Raw genomic sequence first — 20,716 nt, forward strand, 5'->3', positions numbered from 1 at the left:
TAAGAAGAGGAAAGGATGGAAATAATATAGAGGAGGAGTTTTTGATCAAAGAGTTCCTTTAAAATCTCAAGGTTCTGTTATGTAAGAACACACACACACACACACACACACACACACACACACACACACACACACACACACACACACACACACACACACACACACACACACACACACACACACACACACACACACACACACACACACACACACACAAACTGTGTGGAGCTGAAATCATGTCAGAGTGTTTCCCTGTGTTTAATTACTGTATGTTTACTGGAGGAGACTCCTCACCTCACATGCTTCAAGATTGCTTCGATCACGTGGACTGGGATATGTGCCGGATAGCGCCGAACAACAACATTGATGTATACGCTGATTCAGTGAGCGAGTTTATTAGCGAGTGCATCGGTGATGTTGTACCCACAGTGACAATTAAAACCTTCCCCAACCAGTAACCGTGGATTGATGGCAGCATTCGCGCAAACCTGAAAGCTCGAACTGCTTTTAATCAGGGCAAGGTGACCGGAAACATGACCGAATTCAAACAGTGTAGTTATTCCCTCCGCAAGGCAATCAAACAAGCTAAGCGTCAGTATAGAGACAAAGTAGAGTCGCAATTCAATGGCTCAGGCACGAGAGGTATGTGGCAGGGTCTACAGTCAATTTTTTTATTTTATTTATTTAACCTTTATTTAACCAGGTAGGCAAATTGAGAACACGTTCTCATTTACAATTGCGACCTGGCCAAGATAAAGCAAAGCAGTTCGACACATACAACAACACATAGTTACACATGGAGTAAAACAACATATAGTCAATAATACAGTAAAAAAAAAAAAAAAAAAATAAGTCTATATACAATGTGAGCAAGTGAGGTGAGATAAGGGAGGTGAAGGCAAACAAATATATGTATAAATAAATAAAAATATAAAAGGCCATGGAGGCGAAGTGAGTACAACACAGCACGTAAAATAAAAACTAAAAAAACAATGGAATGGTTGGTTTGCGGTGGAAGAAAGTGCAAAGTAGAGACAGAAATAAAGGGGTGCAAAGGAGCAAAATAAATTAATAAATAAATACAGTAGGTAAAGAGGTAGTTGTTTGGGCTAAATTGTAGATAGGTTATATACAGGTGCAGTAATCTATGAGCTGCTCTGACAGCTGGTGCTTAAAGCTAGTGAGGGAGATAGGTGTTTCCAGTTTCAGAGATTTTTGTAGTTCGTTCCAGTCATTGGCAGCAGAGAACTGGAAGGAGAGGCGTCCAAAGGAAGAATTGGTTTTGGGGGTGACTAGAGAGATATACCTGCTGGAGCGCGTGCTACAGGTAGGTGCTGCTATGGTGACCAGCGAGCTGAGATAAGGGGGGACTTTACCTAGCAGGGTCTTGTAGATGACCTGGAACCAGTGGGTTTGGCGACGAGTATGAAGCGAGGGCCAGCCAACGAGAGTGTACAGGTCGCAGTGGTGGGTAGTATATGGGGCTTTGGTGACAAAACGGATGGCACTGTGATAGACTGCATCCAATTTATTGAGTAGGGTTTTGGAGGCTATTTTGTAAATGACATCACCGAAGTCGAGGATTGGTAGGATGGTCAGTTTTACAAGGGTATGTTTGGCAGCATGAGTAAAGGATGCTTTGTTGCGGAATAGGAAGCCAATTCTAGATTTGACTTTGGATTGGAGATGTTTGATGTGAGTCTGGAAGGAGAGTTTGCAGTCTAACCAGACACCTAGGTATTTGTAGGTGTCCACATATTCTAAGTCAGAGCCGTCCAAAGTAGTGATGTTGGACAGGCGGGCAGGAGCAGGCAGCGATCGGTTGAAGAGCATGCATTTGGTTTTACTTGTATTTAAGAGCAGTTGGAGGCCACGGAAGGAGAGTTGTATGGCATTGAAGCTCGCCTGGAGGGTTGTTAACACAGTGTCAAAAGAAGGGCCAGAAGTGTACAGAATAGTGTCGTCTGCGTAGAGGTGGATCAGAGAATCACCAGCAGCAAGAGCGACATCATTGATGTAAACAGAGAAGAGAGTCGGTCCAAGAATTGAACCCTGTGGCACCCCCATAGAGACTGCCAGAGGCCCGGACAACAGACCCTCCGATTTGACACACTGAACTCGATCAGAGAAGTAGTTGGTGAACCAGGCGAGGCAATCATTAGAGAAACCAAGGCTGTCGAGTCTGCCAATGAGGATGTGGTGATTGACAGAGTCAAAGGCCTTGGCCAGGTCAATGAATACGGCTGCACAGTATTGTTTCCTATCGATGGCGGTTACGATATCGTTTATGACCTTGAGCGTAGCTGAGGTGCACCCATGACCAGCTCTGAAACCAGATTGCATTGCGGAGAAGGTGTGGTGGGATTCGAAATGGTCGGTAATCTGTTTGTTGACTTGGCTTTCGAAGACCTTAGAAAGGCAGGGTAGGATAGATATAGGTCTGTAGCAGTTAGGGTCAAGGGTGTCCCCCCCTTTGAAGAGGGGGATAACCGCAGCTGCTTTCCAATCTTTGGGGATCTCAGACGACACGAAAGAGAGGTTGAAGAGGCTAGTAATAGGGGTGGCAACAATTTCAGCAGATAGTTTTAGAAAGAAAGGGTCCAGATTATCTAGCCCGGCTGATTTGTAAGGGTCCAGATTTTGCAGCTCATTTAGAACATCAGCTGACTGTATTTGGGAGAAAGAGAAATGGGGAAGGCTTGGGCGAGTAGCAGAGGGGAGGGCAGTGCTGTTGTCCGGGGTGGGGGTAGCCAGGTGGAAAGCATGGCCAGCCGTAGAAAAATGCTTATTGAAATTCTCGATTATAGTGGATTTGTCGGTGGTGACAGTGTTTCCTATCTTCAGAGCGGTTGGAAGCTGGGAGGAGGTGTTCTTATTCTCCATGGACTTTACGGTGTCCCAGAACTTTTTTGAATTTGTGTTGCAGGAAGCAAATTTCTGCTTGAAATAGCTAGCCTTGGCTGTTCTAACTGCCTGTGTATATTGGTTTCTGGCTTCCCTGAAAAGTTGCATATCACGGGGGCTGTTCGATGCTAATGCAGAACGCCATAGGATGTTTTTCTGTTGGTTAAGGGCAGTCAGGTCAGGAGAGAACCAAGGGCTATATCTGTTCCTGGTTCTAAATTTCTTGAATGGGGCATGCTTATTCAAGATGGTGAGGAAGGCATTTTTAAAAAATGACCAGGCATCCTCTACTGACGGGATGAGATCAATATCCTTCCAGGATACCCCGGCCAGGTCGATTAGAAAGGCCTGCTCGCTGAAGTGTTTCAGGGAGCGTTTGACAGTGATGAGTGGAGGTCGTTTGACCGCTGACCCATTACGGATGCAGGCAATGAGGCAGTGATCGCTGAGATCTTGGTTGAAAACAGCAGAGGTGTATTTGGAGGGCAAGTTTGTTAGGATGATATCTATGAGGGTACCCGTGTTTACGGAATTGGGGTGGTACCTGGTAGGTTCATTTATAATTTGTGTGAGATTGAGGGCATCAAGCTTAGATTGTAGGGTGGCTGGGGTGTTGAGCATGTTCAAATTTAGGTCGCCTAGCAGCACGAGCTCTGAAGATAGATGGGGGGCAATCAGTTCACATATAGTGTCCAGAGCACAGCTGGGGGCAGAGGGTGGTCTATAGCAGGCGGCAACGGTGAGAGACTTGTTTTTAGAGAGGTGGATTTTTAAAAGTAGAAGTTCAAATTGTTTGGGAACAGACCTGGATAGTATAACAGAACTCTGCAGGCAGTCTTTGCAGTAGATTGCAACACCGCCCCCTTTGGCCGTTCTATCTTGTCTGAAAATCTTGTAATTGGGGATGAAAATGTCTGAATTTTTGGTGGTCTTTCTAAGCCAGGATTCAGACACGGCTAAAACATCCGGGTTGGCAGAGTGTGCTAAAGCAGTGAACAAAACAAACTTAGGGAGGAGGCTTCTAATGTTAACATGCATGAAGCCAAGGCTATTACGGTTACAGAAGTCATCAAAAGAGAGCGCCTGGGGAATAGGAGTGGAGCCAGGTACTGCAGGGCCTGGATTCACCTCTACATCACCAGAGGAACAGAGGAGGAGTAGGATAAGGGTACGGCTAAAAGCTATGAGAATTGGTCGCCTAGAGCTACTAGAGCAGAGAGTAAAAGGAGGTTTCTGGGGGCGATAAAATAGTTTAAAGGAATAATGTACAGACAAAGGTATGGTAGGATGTGAATACAGTGAAGGTAAACCTAGGTATTGAGTGATGATGAGAGAGATATTGTCTCTAGAAACATCATTGAAACCAGGTGATGTCATCGCATATGTGGGTGGTGGAACTGAGAGGTTGGATATGGTATAGAGAGCAGGGCTAGAGTCTCTACAGTGAAATAAGCCAATAAACACTAACCAGAACAGCAATGGACAAGGCATATTTACATTAAGGAGAGGCATGCTAATCGGGTGATCAATAAGGGTCCAGTGAGTAGAGGTTGGTTGGGGTCGTGGCGATCCAGACAGCTGGCCGGGTATATGGCTATCGGTAGTAGCATAGGATGGAGGTCTGTTTGTAGATACCTCGTGCGTTTCCGTCGGTAGGTTAGTGGGGTTCCGTGTAGTGGGGTTCCGTGTGGTAGAGGGGATCAATCCAAATTGGCAAAATAGATATAGTGACCCAAGGAAAAAATAAAATAAATAAATAATAATAATAATAATAGTTGTCCAATATACTTGTTCAAATAGCAGCCGATAAGACAGCTAACGATTAGCGGGCCTCAGATGAGCGTTCAGGTAACGTCGGGACGGAGGTGCCAGTTGGATAAATCCCTCGGGCAGATAACGTCGGCAGTCAGTCGCGGCAGTCAGTCGTGAAGGCCCGGTGGGGTTCCGTATCTGCAGCAGCAACAAAAGAAACGGGTCCGGGTGGTGATGGAACTCCTCAGCTGGCTAGCTCCAGAATGATTAGAGTTTGCTCCGGGGTCGACGTAAGCCAATAGTCACACGGTTTGCAGCTAGCTAGCTGCGAAATCAAGGTACAAGTGTCCAGAGCCTGCGGCTGGAATCCGGGGAAACTGAGAGAAAAAAAAAAAAAAAAGAGTCCCGGAATGCTCCGGTCCGAGTCGCGTTGCACAAAAGTGCCGGTAGATTATCGAGCTAAAGGAATAGCTGATGACCACTAAACGTGGGCAGCTGAAACACCAACGCTAGCCAGCAAACCGGCTAATTTCGGGGCAGCTACAGATTAGCTTCTGGCTAGCTATCGGAGTAGCTTCTGGTTAAGCTTTCAGGCTATCTTCTGAATTAGCCCCTGGCTAGCTTCCACGATGGATTTTCAGATTGAGGTAAGTAATACTTTTGTAATTGGTGAAGCGGGTTGCAGGAAAGCTTTTGCAGGAAAGCTTTTGTAGTTGAGTTCTTGGATAATAAAATAGATAAAAGATATGCGAAGAAAGGTGTAAATATATATATATACAGGACACGAACAATACGGAACAGAAAAAGACGTCTGAACTGCTAAGCCACCTTGGAAATCACGGTCAATCACGGTCTGCAAAAAGAAAACTAGCCCCATCTCGGACCCCGATGTCTTGCTCCCAGACTAACTAAACAACTTCTTTGCTCGCTTTGAGGACAATACAATGCCAACGACACGGCCCGTTACCAAAACCTGCAGGCTTTCCTTCACCGCAGCCAAAGTGAGTAAAACATTTAAACGTGTTAACCCTTGCAAGGCTGCCGGCCCAGATGGCATCCCTAGCCGTGTCCTCAGAGCATGCGCAGACCAGCTGGCTGGTGTGTTTACGGACATATTCAATCAATCCCTATCCCAGTCTGCTGTTCCCACATGCTTCAAGAGGGTCACCATTGTTCCTGTTCCCAAGAAAGCTAAGGTAACTAAGCTAAATGACTATTGCCCCGTAGCACTCACTTCCGTCATCATGAAGTGCTTTGAGAGACTAGTCAAGGATCATATCACCTCCACCCTACCTGACACCCTAGACCCACTTCAATTTGCTTACCGCCCCAAAAGGTCCACAGACGACGCAATCGCAATCGCATTGCACACTGCCCTAACCCATCTGGACAAGAGGAATACCTATGTAAGAATGCTGTTCATCGACTACAGCTCAGCATTTAACACCATAATACCCTCCAAACTCGTCATTAAGCTTGAGACCCTGGGTCTCGATCCCGCCCTGTGCAACTGGGTCCTGGACTTTCTGACAGGACGCCCCCAGGTGGTGAGGGTAGGAAACAACATCTCCACCCCACTGATCCTCAACACTGGGGCCCCACAAGGGTGCGTTCTCAGCCCTCTCCTGTACTCCCTGTTCACTAATTACTGCGTGGCCATGCATGCCTCCAACTCAATCATCAAGTTTGCAGACGACACTACAGTGGTAGGCTTGATTACCAACAACGACGAGACGGCCTACAGGGAGGAGGTGAGGGCCCTCAGAGTGTGGTGTCAGGAAAATAACCTCACACTCACACTCAACGTCAACAAAACAAAGGACATGATCGTGGACTTCAGGAAACAGCAGAGGGAGCACCTCCCTATCCACATCGACGGGACAGTGGTGGAGAAGGTGGAAAGTTCCTTAGCGTACACATCACGGACAAACTGAAATGGTCCACCCACACAAACAGCGTGGTGAAGAAGGTGTAACAGCGCCTCTTCAACCTCAGGAGGCTGAAGAAATTTGGCTTGTCACCAAAAACACTCACAAACTTTTACAGATGCACAATCGTGATTTTCTGGATTTTTGTTTTAGATTCCGTCTCTCACAGTTGAACTGTACCTATGATAAATATTACAGACCTCTACATGCTTTGTAAGTAGGAAAACCTGCAAAATCGGCAGTGTATCAAATACTTGTTCTCCCCACTGTATATGTGTGTGTATATATGTGTGTGTATATGTGTGTGTATGTGAGCGTGTGTATACATCCCCCTCAGTCTGGTGTACCACTGCCTACTAATGGTCATGCCTCTCAGCAGCAGGCACACTGACTAAACCACTGCCTGCCAACACCCCCATCGAGATGAGCATCTACGTAAACATACAGACCACCCACCACAGCATGCAGTTCCAAACGCCATCTCCTACAGTTTACATACGGACATTATGAGATACTTCTTTGAAGCCAAGCCGTTATCTTAGAGGTGATTCGTAAACAGAAGCCTGGATATTTTTCTGTCCCTGCTACCAATCAAGCACCACCTGAAGACGGAAATACACTATATTAAGTCTTTACTGTCCAGTTCACTGGAGCAGAGTCAATGGCACCCTATTCCCAAAATAGCGCTAATACTTTTGACCGTAGCCTTATGAGGACAAGGAAGGAGCCAATGCACGTCCATGGAGAAGGGAAAGGAGGGAAGAATATGTCTGGGCTCCAAAGCCAGTGCCATACAGTTGAGCACCGAGGAGAGAAATGCTGCAGTCTCTGATCTGAGCCTCCCTGCCAGAGAGACAGAGGAGAGGAGCAGTCTCTGATCTGAGCTTCCCTGCCAGAGAGACAGAGGAGAGGAGCAGTCTCTGATCTGAGCCTCCTTGCCAGAGAGACTGAGGAGAGGAGCAGTCTCTGATCTGAGCTTCCCTGCCAGAGAGACAGAGGAGAGGAGCAGTCTCTGATCTGAGCCTCCTTGCCAGAGAGACAGAGGAGAGGAGCAGTCTCTGTTCTGAGCCTCCCTGCCAGAGAGACAGAGGAGAGGAGCAGTCTCTGATCTGAGCCTCCTTGCCAGAGAGACAGAGGAGAGGAGCAGTCTCTGTTCTGAGCCTCCCTGCCAGAGAGACAGAGGAGAGGAGCAGTCTCTGATCTTAGCCTACCTGCCAGAGAGACAGAGGAGAGCAGCAGTTTCTGATCTGAGGCTCCCTGTCTACATGTGTGACATTGAAGGCGTATTTCAGTCCGAGTGTGAAGTGAACATAAGCCCAGTTAGTTGAATAATGTGATTCAAAATGGCCTTGTAGTATCTGTTGCTATAAACTGTATTGGAGAAGTATGTGCCTGAACATGTAGTCCCGAGCATTGTACACAGCCATTGCTCTCGGTTTAGAGAACATCAAAGAAAACACTACTTTATCATAAATCAAATAATATATAGGAACGAGGCAGGGTCTTGACCATGTTCCACAGTTGTACATGCACGTCACATGGTCTAATCTCTCCCATCTTGTATGAAGCAGTAAAATGACTTTGGCAGACAGATAATATTCTTTCCATTGGATTCGTTCATTATAAATGAGAAACTGGCTTCATATTCTCATGTCTTTCATCCCCATGTTACAATATTGACTGTGACAGAGATTAGTAGAAAATATGCCATTTTGCACAAATTACACCCTTACCCCAATGCCATTCTCTCCTGAACAAATAGGAAACCTAACCAAGGCCCCGCCATCAAACGTGTCAGAGCATTACCTATAGCCAGGAATATGAAGGGAAAGTCTAGGAGAAAAAAGACTTCGCTAGTGTCTAATAAACATCAGAGCAATTTCAATATGCCAATGATATCATGGCTGGGCTGGCAGTGGAAAAAGCAGGGTCCAGACGCATGTGAGCAAGCATGCTACCATTCACGCATGCACACACACACACACACACACACACACCCCACTCCACTACATCCAGGTCCAAGGCTGGTAATGCTCTCCACAGTGTGTCAGTTTCCCCACCAGCCCACCGGCCTCTTCTGATTTACTATCCCAACCACTGACTCTGTCTGCCTGACTGCAGGGTTACCTTGGCCCATGACATATTTTACACGTTTCCCACAGAGGGAGAGGGAGACACAGACTATGTCTGGCCCCAAGCCAGGGACAAGGCCATGGGGTAGAACTTCAAGAGGCGCAGGGAGCAAGTGCCCACACAGCTGTTGAGATTACAGGGTACTGTAGGTACAGTAGAACACAGTCAGTGAGGTTACAGGGTACTGTAGAACACAGTCAGTGAGGTTACATGGTACTGTAGAACACAGTCAGTGAGGTTACAGGGTACTGTAGAACACAGTCAGTGAGGTTACAGGGTACTGTAGAACACGGTCAGTGAGGTTACAGGGTAGTGTAGTACACGGTCAGTGAGGTTACATGGTACTGTAGAACACAGTCAGTGAGGTTACAGGGTACTGTAGAACACGGTCAGTGAGGTTACATGGTACTGTAGAACACGGTCAGTGAGGTTACAGGGTACTGTAGAACACGGTCAGTGAGGTTACAGGGTACTGTAGAACACGGTCAGTGAGGTTACATGGTACTGTAGAACACAGTCAGTGAGGTTACAGGGTAGTGTAGTACACGGTCAGTGAGGTTACATGGTACTGTAGAACACAGTCAGTGAGGTTACATGGTACTGTAGAACACGGTCAGTGAGGTTACAGGGTACTCTAGAACACGGTCAGTGAGATTACAGGGTACTGTAGAACACAGTCAGTGAGGTTACAGGGTACTGTAGAACACAGTCAGTGAGGTTACAGGGTACTGTAGAACACGGTCAGTGAGGTTACAGGGTACTGTAGAACACGGTCAGTGAGGTTACAGGGTACTGTAGAACACAGTCATTGAGGTTACAGGGTACTGTAGAACACGATCAGTGAGGTAACATGGTACTGTAGAACACAGTCAGTGAGGTTACAGGGTACTGTAGAACACAGTCAGTGAGGTTACAGGGTACTGTAGAACACAGTCAGTGAGGTTACAGGGTACTGTAGAACACGGTCAGTGAGGTTACATGGTACTGTAGAACACGGTCAGTGAGGTTACAGGGTACTGTAGAACACAGTCAGTGAGGTTACAGGGTACTGTAGAACACAGTCAGTGAGGTTACATGGTACTGTAGAACACGGTCAGTGAGGTTACATGGTACTGTAGAACACGGTCAGTGAGGTTACAGGGTACTGTAGAACACGGTCAGTGAGGTTACAGGGTACTGTAGAACACGGTCAGTGAGGTTACAGGGTACTGTAGAACACAGTCAGTGAGGTTACAGGGTACTGTAGAACACGGTCAGTGAGGTTACAGGGTACTGTAGAACACGGTCAGTGAGGTTACAGGGTAGTGTAGTACACAGTCAGTGAGGTTACAGGGTACTGTAGAACACAGTCAGTGAGGTTACAGGGTACTGTAGAACACAGTCAGTGACCACAAAATAGTGAGATGTCTATGTGTTGGCCTTGGTAACTAAACTAAACACATAACTTTCAGCTACATCCCAGCATGATTCTGAGGTTTCTCATGCTGACAATAGTGAGTAAGGGATAAAATATTCCCCAGCTGGACACCCACCTCCCTACAGTACATTAGTTAGAGGGATGTACCATTCACTAACCCCTACAGTACATTAGTTAGAGGGATGTAACAGTCACTTAACCTCTGTCCACACTTAGAGAGAAGCTGCAATTACCATCATTCAGCTCTTTAATGGAAGAAAGAGATGCTATTTTCCCATAAAGTATTTTTTCCATTACGCACATCATACAGGGCACATCCCAAATGGCTCCCTATTCCCTATGTGGGTTCTGGTCAAAAGTAGTGCACTACATTGGGAATAGGGTGCCATTTAGTATGCACACACATGGACAGCTGAAAGAGACCCTCTATTTTACTGTAGTGAATGAAACAACCTTGACTGGAGCCTAAGCCAGATGGTCTTTCAGCGCCAGCCGGTCCTATGGCGTAGCTGTTGTTTCTACGCCAGGTTCAGACTTTACTGCTCTCATACAAATGGGTCCAAAACAGACTGCTTGTTGATAAACAAAGCTCATTGTCATTAGGGAGACGGTGGTCATTTTTTAATTAGCACCAGTTCAGCTCTGGGTTTAAATAGTATTTGTTTTCTTTCAAAAAACGTTGTGGAAGAGCCCCAAAGGTGCAAACACCGGCAATCTGACACTCCCGGCAGGCTCAAACAAACACTTCAAGTTTTTGAAAGAAAACATATGATTTGAACCCAGGTCTGCACCGGTTGGTTGGAGACCTAAAGCACCCCTAGTTGTAGATCTCTGGACTTACATTAGTGTATTGTACTCAGAGTTTCTGTTTTTCTTCTCTCTTTGGCAGTGGATCATGTGTGGAATAACCCAATGATACACTGCCTGCCAGCAGTAATTTAGGAGAGATAGTGTCTCCAAGTCTTTTCCCACCAGCTTTTAATATTTTATTTTCTGGTAATGAAAAACATGTGTTTGCTGCAAGGCAGCATGGGGCACGGAGCAGATGTCCTTCTTCCCACCTGAGTGTGTGTAATAGTCTCCCATGGGACATGTGTGATTAAGCTGTGTTACATGCCCAGTGCAAGGCCAGGTCTGAAGTAATCAAACACACAAAACAGCTCTGGCAACCTGGTAAACCCCTGGAATACTGACACGTGTGACTGACCGTCAAAGAAATGACCATCCTAGAAAATGACTGAATAAGGATCCTCATCCTCAGTTTGGACGTGTTGATTTGAGGCAGTGCACCAAAGCAGCTGAATGTCATAATGTCATAGTTACTAAACATAGGAGCTGCAGAAAACTGTTGAGAACGGTTGTCAAAGAGAGGCAATGACATAACATTTTGAGCTGCATGGAGTGAAAGCGTGATTCCAACTGTGAAAGGTTCCCACCCAAAAAAAGACTCTCCTCAATCGGCCTCCTTATGTTGGAAGCCATTAGTGATGATGTCACAACCCAGATATTCCATTCCAATCCGCCTCCTCCAGAGTCCTGAAGAAGAGTCTGTCTGAACCACTCTAAACGTACAGGACTACTACGCCTTCACTATGTTAGGCTCTTCTCCAAATAAGAGAATAAACATAATTTGAGAAAAAAAAGAATGCTCTTGGCTCCAGCCCTCCTAACCAGTCCTCTTTGAGAAATTCCTGCTGAACACAGCTCAAAAGAGATGTAGGAGTGGGCAGGCAGGGTGTAGCCTAGGATTTAGTGCCCTTCAATGTGGTCTATTGTACTCATTCAAAGAGTCTGATTCATAGAGTAACGTGAGCATGGCAGGATTAAGGGTCTCCTACCTTTCTACCAACTTGACCAGTCAGTCCAAGAGGTCCTGAAGCACCACGGTCTCCCTAGACAGATCAGAATTAGAGATGTACATACAGTTACAAGTCAACTTCATACTCTTCATGTACATGAAACAGGTCTCTACTACATTACTTGCTACTTGCCAGCTAACACATTAGGTCATATCGGACAATATTGAAAATTGGGCTATTGCAAAATGTGTTTCCAATTTGTTGAGTAACTCTCAATGAAAAAAGCTCAATGATATGATTCTCTGTTACAGATAACGTATTATAATATTGAATTATTACATTATCCCGTGTTATTAGGTTAGCCGTTGTTACACTCTCCCTTTTTAAAGAACACTGAAACACAAGATACTCACTCTCTCTCCTTTTGGAGCTCTGCCCGGTGAAAGGCCAGGGTCTCCTTTCCGTCCCTGGAACAGAGTACACACACACACACACACACACACACACACACACACACACACACACACACACACACACACACACACACACACACACACACACACACACACACACACACACACACACACACACACACACACACACACACACACACACACAGAGAGAGAAACAGAGACAGAGACATAGAGAGACAGAGAGAGAGAAACAGAGACAAAGAGAGACAGAGACACAAACTGTTTAGTAGTCAGATTCCCCTGATTCTCCACTTATGGCATTAGTCTCCAAATACTGAACAGATGTACAGTCGTGGCCAAAAGTTTTGAGAATGACACAAATATTAATTTTCACAAAGTCTGCTGCCTCAGTTTGTATGATGGCAATTTGCATATGCTCCAGAATGTTATGAAGAGTGATCAGATGAATTGCAATTAATTGCAAAGTCCCTCTTTGCCATGCAAATGAACTGAACCCCCAAAAATCATTTCCACTGCATTTCAGCCCTGCCACAAAAGGACCAGCTGACATCATGTCAGTGATTCTCTCATTAACACAGGTGTGAGTGTTTACGAGGACAAGGCTAGAGATCACTGCTGATTCATGCTGATTGAGTTCAAATAACAGACTGGAAGCTTCAAAAGGAGGGTGGTGCTTGGAATCATTGTTCTTCCTCTGTCATCCATGGTTACCTGCAAGGAAACACGTGCCATCATCATTGCTTTGCACAAAAAGGGCTTCACAGGCAAGGATATTGCTGCCAGTAAGATTGCACCTAAATCAACCATTTATCGGATCATCAAGAACTTCAAGGAGAGTGGTTCAATTGTTGTGAAAAAGTCTTCAGGGTGCCCAAGAAAGTCCAGCAAGCACCAGGACCATGTCCTAAAGTTGATTCAGCTGCGGGATCGGGGCACCACCAGTACAGAGCTTGCTCAGGAATGGCAGCAGGCAGGTGTGAGTGCATCTGCACGCACAGTGAGGCGAAGACTTTTGGAGGCTAGCCTGGTGTCAAGAAGGGCAGAGAAGAAGCCACTTCTCTCCAGGAAAAACATCAGGGACAGACTGATAATTCTGCAAAAGGTACAGGGATTGGACTGCTGAGGACTGGGGTAAAGTCATTTTCTCTGATGAATCCCCTTTCCGATTGTTTGGTGCATCCAGAAAAAAGCTTGTCTGGAGAAGACATGGTGAGCGCTACCATCAGTCCTGTGTCATGCCAACAGTAAAGAATCCTGAGATCATTCATGTGTGGGGTTGCTTCTCAGCCAAGGGAGTGGGCTCACTCACAATTTTGCATAAGAACACAGCCATGAATAAAGAATGGTACCAACACATCCTCCGAGAGCAACTTCTCCCAACCATCCAGGAACAGTTTGGTGACGAACAATGCCTTTTCCAGCATGATGGAGCACCTTGCCATAAGGCAAAAGTGATAACTAAGTGGCTCGGGGAACAAAACATCGATATTTTGGGTCCATGGCCAGGAAACTCCCCAGACCGTAATCCCATTGAGAACTTGTGGTCAATCCTCAAGAGGCGGGTGGACAAACAAAAACCCACAAATTCTGACCAACTCAAAGCATTGATTATGCAAGAATGGGCTGCCATCAGTCAGGATGTGGCCCAGAAGTTAATTGACAGCATAATATTTGACAGCATAATATTTGTGTCATTCTCAAAACTTTTGGCCACGACTGTAGATTTCTGAAATCTTGAAAGAAGGTTCAGGACAACGACTTGATTCCCCTCAATAGTATTTATTACTGTTGTGTTTTGAAGCAAACTGCTTCGTCAAAGCACAGATGTTGATTTCTCCCATATACCTCAACTTAAAGAGCCTACTCAATGTTACAGTATATATGAGTTCAAGTAAAAAGTTATTCTCACATGCGCCGAATACAACAGGTAGACTTTACTGTGAAATGCTTGTTTACGAGCCCTTCCCAACAATACAGAGTTTAATTTATTAGATTTCTTTACAAAAATAGTAACACGAGGAAAAAAACACACAAGAATGGAGCGAAATACAGGGAGTATCAGTATCAGATCAATGTGGAGCTATATACAGGGAGTACCAGATCAATGTGGAGCTATATACAGGGAGTACCAGATCAATGTGAAGCTATATACAGGGAGTACCAGATCAATGTGAAGCTATATACAGGGAGTACCAGATCAATGTGAAGCTATATACAGGGAGTATCAGTACCAGATCAATGTGGCGCTATATACAGGAAGAACCAGTACCAGATCAATGTGGAGCTATATACAGGGAGTACCAGTACCAGATCAATGTGGAGCTATATACAGGGAGTACCAGTACCAGATCAATGTGGAGCTATATACAGGGAGTATCAGTACCAGATCAATGTGGAGCTATATACAGGGAGTACCAGTACCAGATCAATGTGGAGCTATATACAGGGAGTACCAGTACCAGATCAATGTGGAGCTATATACAGGGAGTACCAGTAGCAGATCAATGTGGAGCTATATACAGGGAGTACCAGTACCAGATCAATGTGGAGCTATATACAGGGAGTACCAGATCAATGTGGAGCTATATACAGGAAGTACCAGGTCAATGTGGAGCTATATACAGGGAGTACCAGATCAATGTGGAGCTATATACAGGGAGTACCAGTACCAGATCAATGTGGAGCTATATACAGGGAGTACCAGTACTGAATCAATGTGGAGCTATATACAGGGAGTACCAGTACCAGATCAATGTGGAACTATATACAGGGAGTACCAGTACCAGATCAAGCTATATGAGGTATATATGTACATAAAGGCAGGGTAAAGTGACTAGGCATCAGCATAGATAATGATAACAGTACACTCAAAGAACCCTTTTTGGTTCCAGGTAGAACCCTTTGGGACCCAGGTAGAACCCTGTTGGGTGGTTCCCTTTCCATAGAGAGTGTTATACAGAACCCAAAAGGGTTCTACCTGGAACCAAAAAAGGGTTACCGTATTGGGAAAGCCGAATACCTCTTTTTTCTAAGTGTAACAATAAAGAGCAGATTAGAAGCAGCATATGATGCGTGTGAAATTGTCTGTGTGTGTGTGTGTGTATTTACATGTTCTCTGCCATGTCAATCAGAACTCAAGCACTGGAGTTTACATGTAGGACTACAGTACCCTCTGTTAGTTAACGGTAGTGATCTGATACACACACAATTGCTTGATGTAATGGTGCATTTACACATTCTCTGCAAAGTTATGCTGTTGAATCACACAAAGGTGGAGAATTACAGTTTACATGCCGGCCTGTAGTGTGAGGGAGTGAATGGGTTCACACACAACAGTTGTATTTACACAAGACAGAGTCCATTAATATGAGTGACCAGGCACATTCCTTGTCCTTTTCAGGCAGTAGTGGGATGCTGTCTGACTACTGCTGTAGTCTAGGGTACTGGGAAGTGATTACTTTCTAATCTTAAATACTGTACCATAAAGATGTTGAACGCATATAATCCTAAACCTCACTCATACATAGGACCAGGAGTTTTTCACTGACCACTTGATCTGACCCAGAAAAACTCAGGGCCCTTTAAAGCTAACTAGGGCCCATGGTTTTTACTGGCCAGGTGGAAAGGAAAACAACCTGGCCCTCTACATGTTAATTGGGCCATTCAAGGACTAACACAGAAACATTTGCAACCAGTAGTAACATATGTGTTTGTTCAAAGGAATTGGATCAAAGGGAAATCATTTTACACACACTGGGCTTCTGAACAAACCCTCCATTATGGGTGAACTTTTATGAATGCCCTCCTGCAGTTTATGACTTTGTCCTGTTTGCCTACGATGAAAGAGTCTCCACCTGAATGCACCAGGCCAATTTCAGCAGGTACTCTGGTCAACAAAGACATAAACGGTCACAAATTAATACACTTATTCTACTAGGTTACTGATGGTAAAAAATATAAGCTTCTCCATTATTGCCTCCATCGCACCATTTAAGTCTACATTTTCACGTAAGCCCCAACTTGGCATGAAATGTGCATCCCAAACAGCACCCTATTCCCCTATGGGCCCTGGTCAAAAGTCGTACGCTATAGGGAATAGGGTGGCATTTGGGACACAACCATGGTCATTAAAGGTCCTCCAGACCAGCCTCTCCTGGACAGGGCTAGGGAAAGGAGGTTGTAACTGGTGCCAACATCTACACTTGTGAACACTCTATTAATTTCATTGTCCAACTGACAATTTTTTTTCAGTGGAAACTTTCAGATTTGCACTTACACTTGACGCCCAGTTGCAAGTAAAAAAGGTATTTAATTGTTCCTCTTAAAATGTACAACCAGAAAATAAACCACCTGCTTTTCATCTCTGTGTAAGTGCAGTCATATAATTTTTGGGGGTCATTTAGCAGACACTCTTATCCAGAGCGATTTACAGGAGCAATTAGGGTTAAGTGCCTTGCTCAAGGGCACATCAACAGATTTTTCACCTAGTCAGCTGGGGGATTCAAACCAGCGACCTTTCGGTTACTGGTCCAACACTCTTAACCACTAGCCTATCTGACGGTTACTGGGCCAACACTGTTAACCAATAGCCAATCTGCCGGTTACTGGCCCAACACGCTTAACCACTAGCCTATCTGCCGGTTACTGGCCCAACACTCTTAACCACTAGCCTATCTGCCGGTTACTGGCCCAACACTCCTAACCACTAGCCTATCTGCCGGTTACTGGCCCAACACTCTTAACCACTAGCCTATCTGCCGGTTACTGGCCCAACACTCTTAACCACTAGCCTATCTGCCGGTTACTGGCCCAACACTCTTAACCACTAGCCTATCTGCCGGTTACTGGCCCAAAACTCTTAACCACTAGCCTATCTGCCGGTTACTGGCCCAACACTCTTAACCACTAGCCTATCTGCCGGTTACTGGCCCAACACTCTTAACCACTAGCCTATCTGCCGGTTACTGGCCCAACACTCTTAACCACTAGCCTATCTGATGGTTACTGGCCCAACACTCTTAACCACTAGCCTATCTGATGGTTACTGGTCCAACACTCTTAACCACTAGCCTATCTGATGGTTACTGGCCCAACACTCTTAACCACTAGCCTATCTGATGCCACAGTTGACTGGTGGTGTTATAGAAGACATGGATTAACCACTGATTAAGCAACGGCCATTTTCTGAAGAATTCCATTATGGCCCTAAAAGGCATACTAACTATATCCATAGTATGACCAGTAAGCATACTACATACTCAATTTACAGTACGGCACAAATAGTACTGTTAGTGCGGTTAGTATGAGTATTCGAACACAGCTATGAATTAACCACTGTGCTTTCACTCTGTCTTTTTAAGTACTGACACAGGCACAGTTCAAAGAGGACATGAACACCATAGAGTTTCATATGGAATCACAGGATCTACATGTAAATAATGTTACCACTATATACAGCACATACACTATCACCAATACCTGTCTCTATATTGGCCCTCTAATTTGGCCCCATGTGGCCCCCAAAACACCTCTGGATCATAATTTATCTACTGAATACATACCTTGAGTCCAGGGGGTCCGGGGCGACCTGGGTTTCCATGTGGACCAGAAGGACCCTACAAAAACAGGAAGACACAATGTTGAGATGAAATGAAGATTGAGGAGAAAAACAGGTTGATCTACCATACATGTGTTTCAGTACGAAGGGAGTGTGACAGTGTGTTCATGTAGTGGCTCATGTATATGCTTCAACCACTTTGTGGTTTTCGTGAAGGAGTGGGGGATACTTCTATATCCATCACTGTCTGAGTAATCTTACTGCCTGTAGACTTTCCACTCTCTAACGTCTGGCTATGCAACTGGTCAAGGTTGTGTAGGTGCTCTGCAGACCAAATGCACACCAAATGTCTGTCTGTCTGTCTGTCTGTCTGTCTGTCTGTCTGTCTGTCTGTCTGTCTGTCTGTCTGTCTGTCTGTCTGTCTGTCTGTCTGTCTGTCTGTCTGTCTGTCTGTCTGTCTGTCTGTCTGTCTGTCTGTCTGTCTGTCTGTCTGTCTGTCTGTCTGTCTGTCTGTGTCTTTGCTTGTCTGCCTGTCTGTGTCTCTGCTTGTCTGCATGTTTGTTTCCCTGCCTGCACGCCTGTCTGAGTTATTAAATATGGATGCGGTTTTCCTCATCGGTTCACTATTCCACCCTCATCCCACTGCTCTGTGGGCCCCACAGAGCAGAGTGAAGGTAAGGCCAGTCAACCATTTATATAGTGGATATTCTGTCTCTCTTATAGGAGTTATACAAAAAACTGTTGGTACATGTAGAATCCTATTGGACCAGGTATGCCAAATGTTTTAGCGGGGGACCAACTAAATAGCAACCACTGGTAATTAATGGTAAAGGATAAGTCCTCTTGGGGAAACGGAACATACACTCCAAATGGGCCCCATTCAACAGAACATACACTCCAAGTGGGCCCCATTCAACAGAACATACATTCCAAATGGGCCCCATTCAACAGAACAGGGAGTTGGGGCCGATAGAACCCTTTAGAAAAAAGTATTGTGAAGGTGTCTTCTGAGAAGCCTGATAAAATTTTATTCAAATCAATATTAAATAATTTTGGGGAGAGATAAGCTGCACCTTAGAAAATGTTGGACTTGCTGGGGTAATGTCCATCACAAACACCTCTCGTGACAGGGATAATGACAGTTGAAGTTATGACTTAAATGTGTTTGTTTCCCCCGTCGTACATGAAAAGAAAATTAACTAAAAGCATTCCTGAACACCAAAATCCTCTTGACTCCGTAGTGTTCCATTGTGGAGGAGAGAAGAGAGAGGGGTAATTATGTTCAATCACATCCAGAGGAGAGAGAGAGGAGAGAGAGAGAGAGAGAGAGAGGAGAGAGAGAGGGGAGAGAGAGGGGAGACAGAGGAAAGAGAGAGGGGAGACAGAGGAGAGAGAGATAGATGAGAGACAGAGGAGAGAGAGAGGGGAGACAGAGGAGAGAAAGACGAGAGAGAGGTGGAGACAGAAGAGAGAGAGGAGACAGAGGAGAGAGAGAAGAAAGAGAGAGGGGAGACAAAGGAGAGAGAGAGAGGAGAGACAGGAGAGAGAGGGGAGACAGATGAAAGTGTGAGAGGGGAGACATGAAAGTGAAAGAAGAGACAGAGAGACAGAGAGAGCGAGAGAGAGAGCAAGAGAGCGAGAGAGCGAGAGAGCGAGAGAGCGAGAGAGCGACAGAGGAAAGATAGAGGAGAGATGGGAGAGAGAGAGAGAGGAGAGACAAAGGAGAGAGGGGCAGACAGAGGAGAGAGAGGAGAGATGAGGGGAGGGCCAAGTGTTTGGTTTAGTAATCCTGCCTGTCTCAGTCTCTGTTATTTAATGTATGTGCGCTTTATTATCAGCCTGTAGAGAAGTTGCGTTATTATCAGCCTGTAGAGAAGTTGCTTTATTACCAGCCTTTATAGAAGTCAGCAGCTTTCACTAACCCCCACATACTACCCTGCCCCTCAGCCCCAGTCCCAGCACACCACACACAGCTCAGTGGACATGTGGAGACACTTACCAGAAGCTCATCTACAGATTTCCTCCCTCTCTATTCAACCATTCAGTGCATCTCATTGCATTTGCATTAGCTGGATATTACAACATATGGAAATCATTATCTCTTAATACAAAGACGGGAAAGAAATATAGAGAGAGAGGCACAGAGAGAGAGAGAGAGAGTAGAGAGAAATAGAGAAGACAGAGAGAGAGAGAGAGAGAGAGAAGACAGAGAGAGAGAGAGAGAGAGAGAGAAGACAGAGAGAGAGAGAGAGAGAGAGAGAGAGAGAGAGAGAGAGAGAGAGAGAGAGAGAGAGAGAGAGAGAGAGAGAGAGAGAGAGAGAGAGAGAGAGAGAGAGAGAGAGAGAGAGAGAGAGAGAGAGAGAGAGAGAGAGAGAGAGAGAGAGAGAGAGAGAGAGAGAGAGAGAGAGAGAGAGAGAGAGAGAGGACAGAGAGAGAGATAAGACAGAGAGTGAGAGAGAGAAGACACAGCGAGAGAAAGACGACAGAGAGGGAGAGAAGACAGAGAAAAGACAGAGAGAGAGAGAATGGTGGAGAGAAAGAAGAGATAAACAGGAGGCACATGCAGAGACTAAGATATTAGCTTACACATCATATTCAATGAAGTGACAGGAAGCAAGTGATGGGAAGGTAGAGAGATATTCCCCTATGGAGACAGGAGGAGCATTACTCAGTTTATCCTTCAGCCTTTCAGTGTGTGGCCTGACATAGGAGGAGTAACCCTCTCTTCTCCCCTGAGCCCTGATAGTATCCCCACTGATCCCTGTAAAAAGAGGCCTTTGGCTTGTACACAA

At 45.4% G+C, this 20,716-nt stretch overlaps 1 protein-coding gene across 2 annotated transcripts in view; it reads right to left on the minus strand.

Moving 5' to 3' along the window:
- The window catches only part of LOC139545028 (collagen alpha-1(XXVII) chain B-like), a 96,891-nt gene that overhangs the window by 51,961 nt on the left and 24,214 nt on the right, over positions 1 to 20,716 (minus strand). For both annotated transcript variants that reach the window (XM_071352362.1, XM_071352364.1), the window contains exons 5-7: positions 17,929 to 17,982; positions 12,347 to 12,400; positions 11,973 to 12,026 (exon numbers count right to left, since the gene is read on the minus strand). In XM_071352362.1, coding sequence (XP_071208463.1) covers positions 11,973 to 12,026; positions 12,347 to 12,400; positions 17,929 to 17,982 — 162 coding nt within the window. The remainder of the gene's footprint in view (positions 1 to 11,972; positions 12,027 to 12,346; positions 12,401 to 17,928; positions 17,983 to 20,716) is intronic.

Source organism: Salvelinus alpinus, chromosome 19 (genome assembly GCF_045679555.1).
Source record: "Salvelinus alpinus chromosome 19, SLU_Salpinus.1, whole genome shotgun sequence".
NCBI lineage: Eukaryota > Metazoa > Chordata > Actinopteri > Salmoniformes > Salmonidae > Salvelinus > Salvelinus alpinus.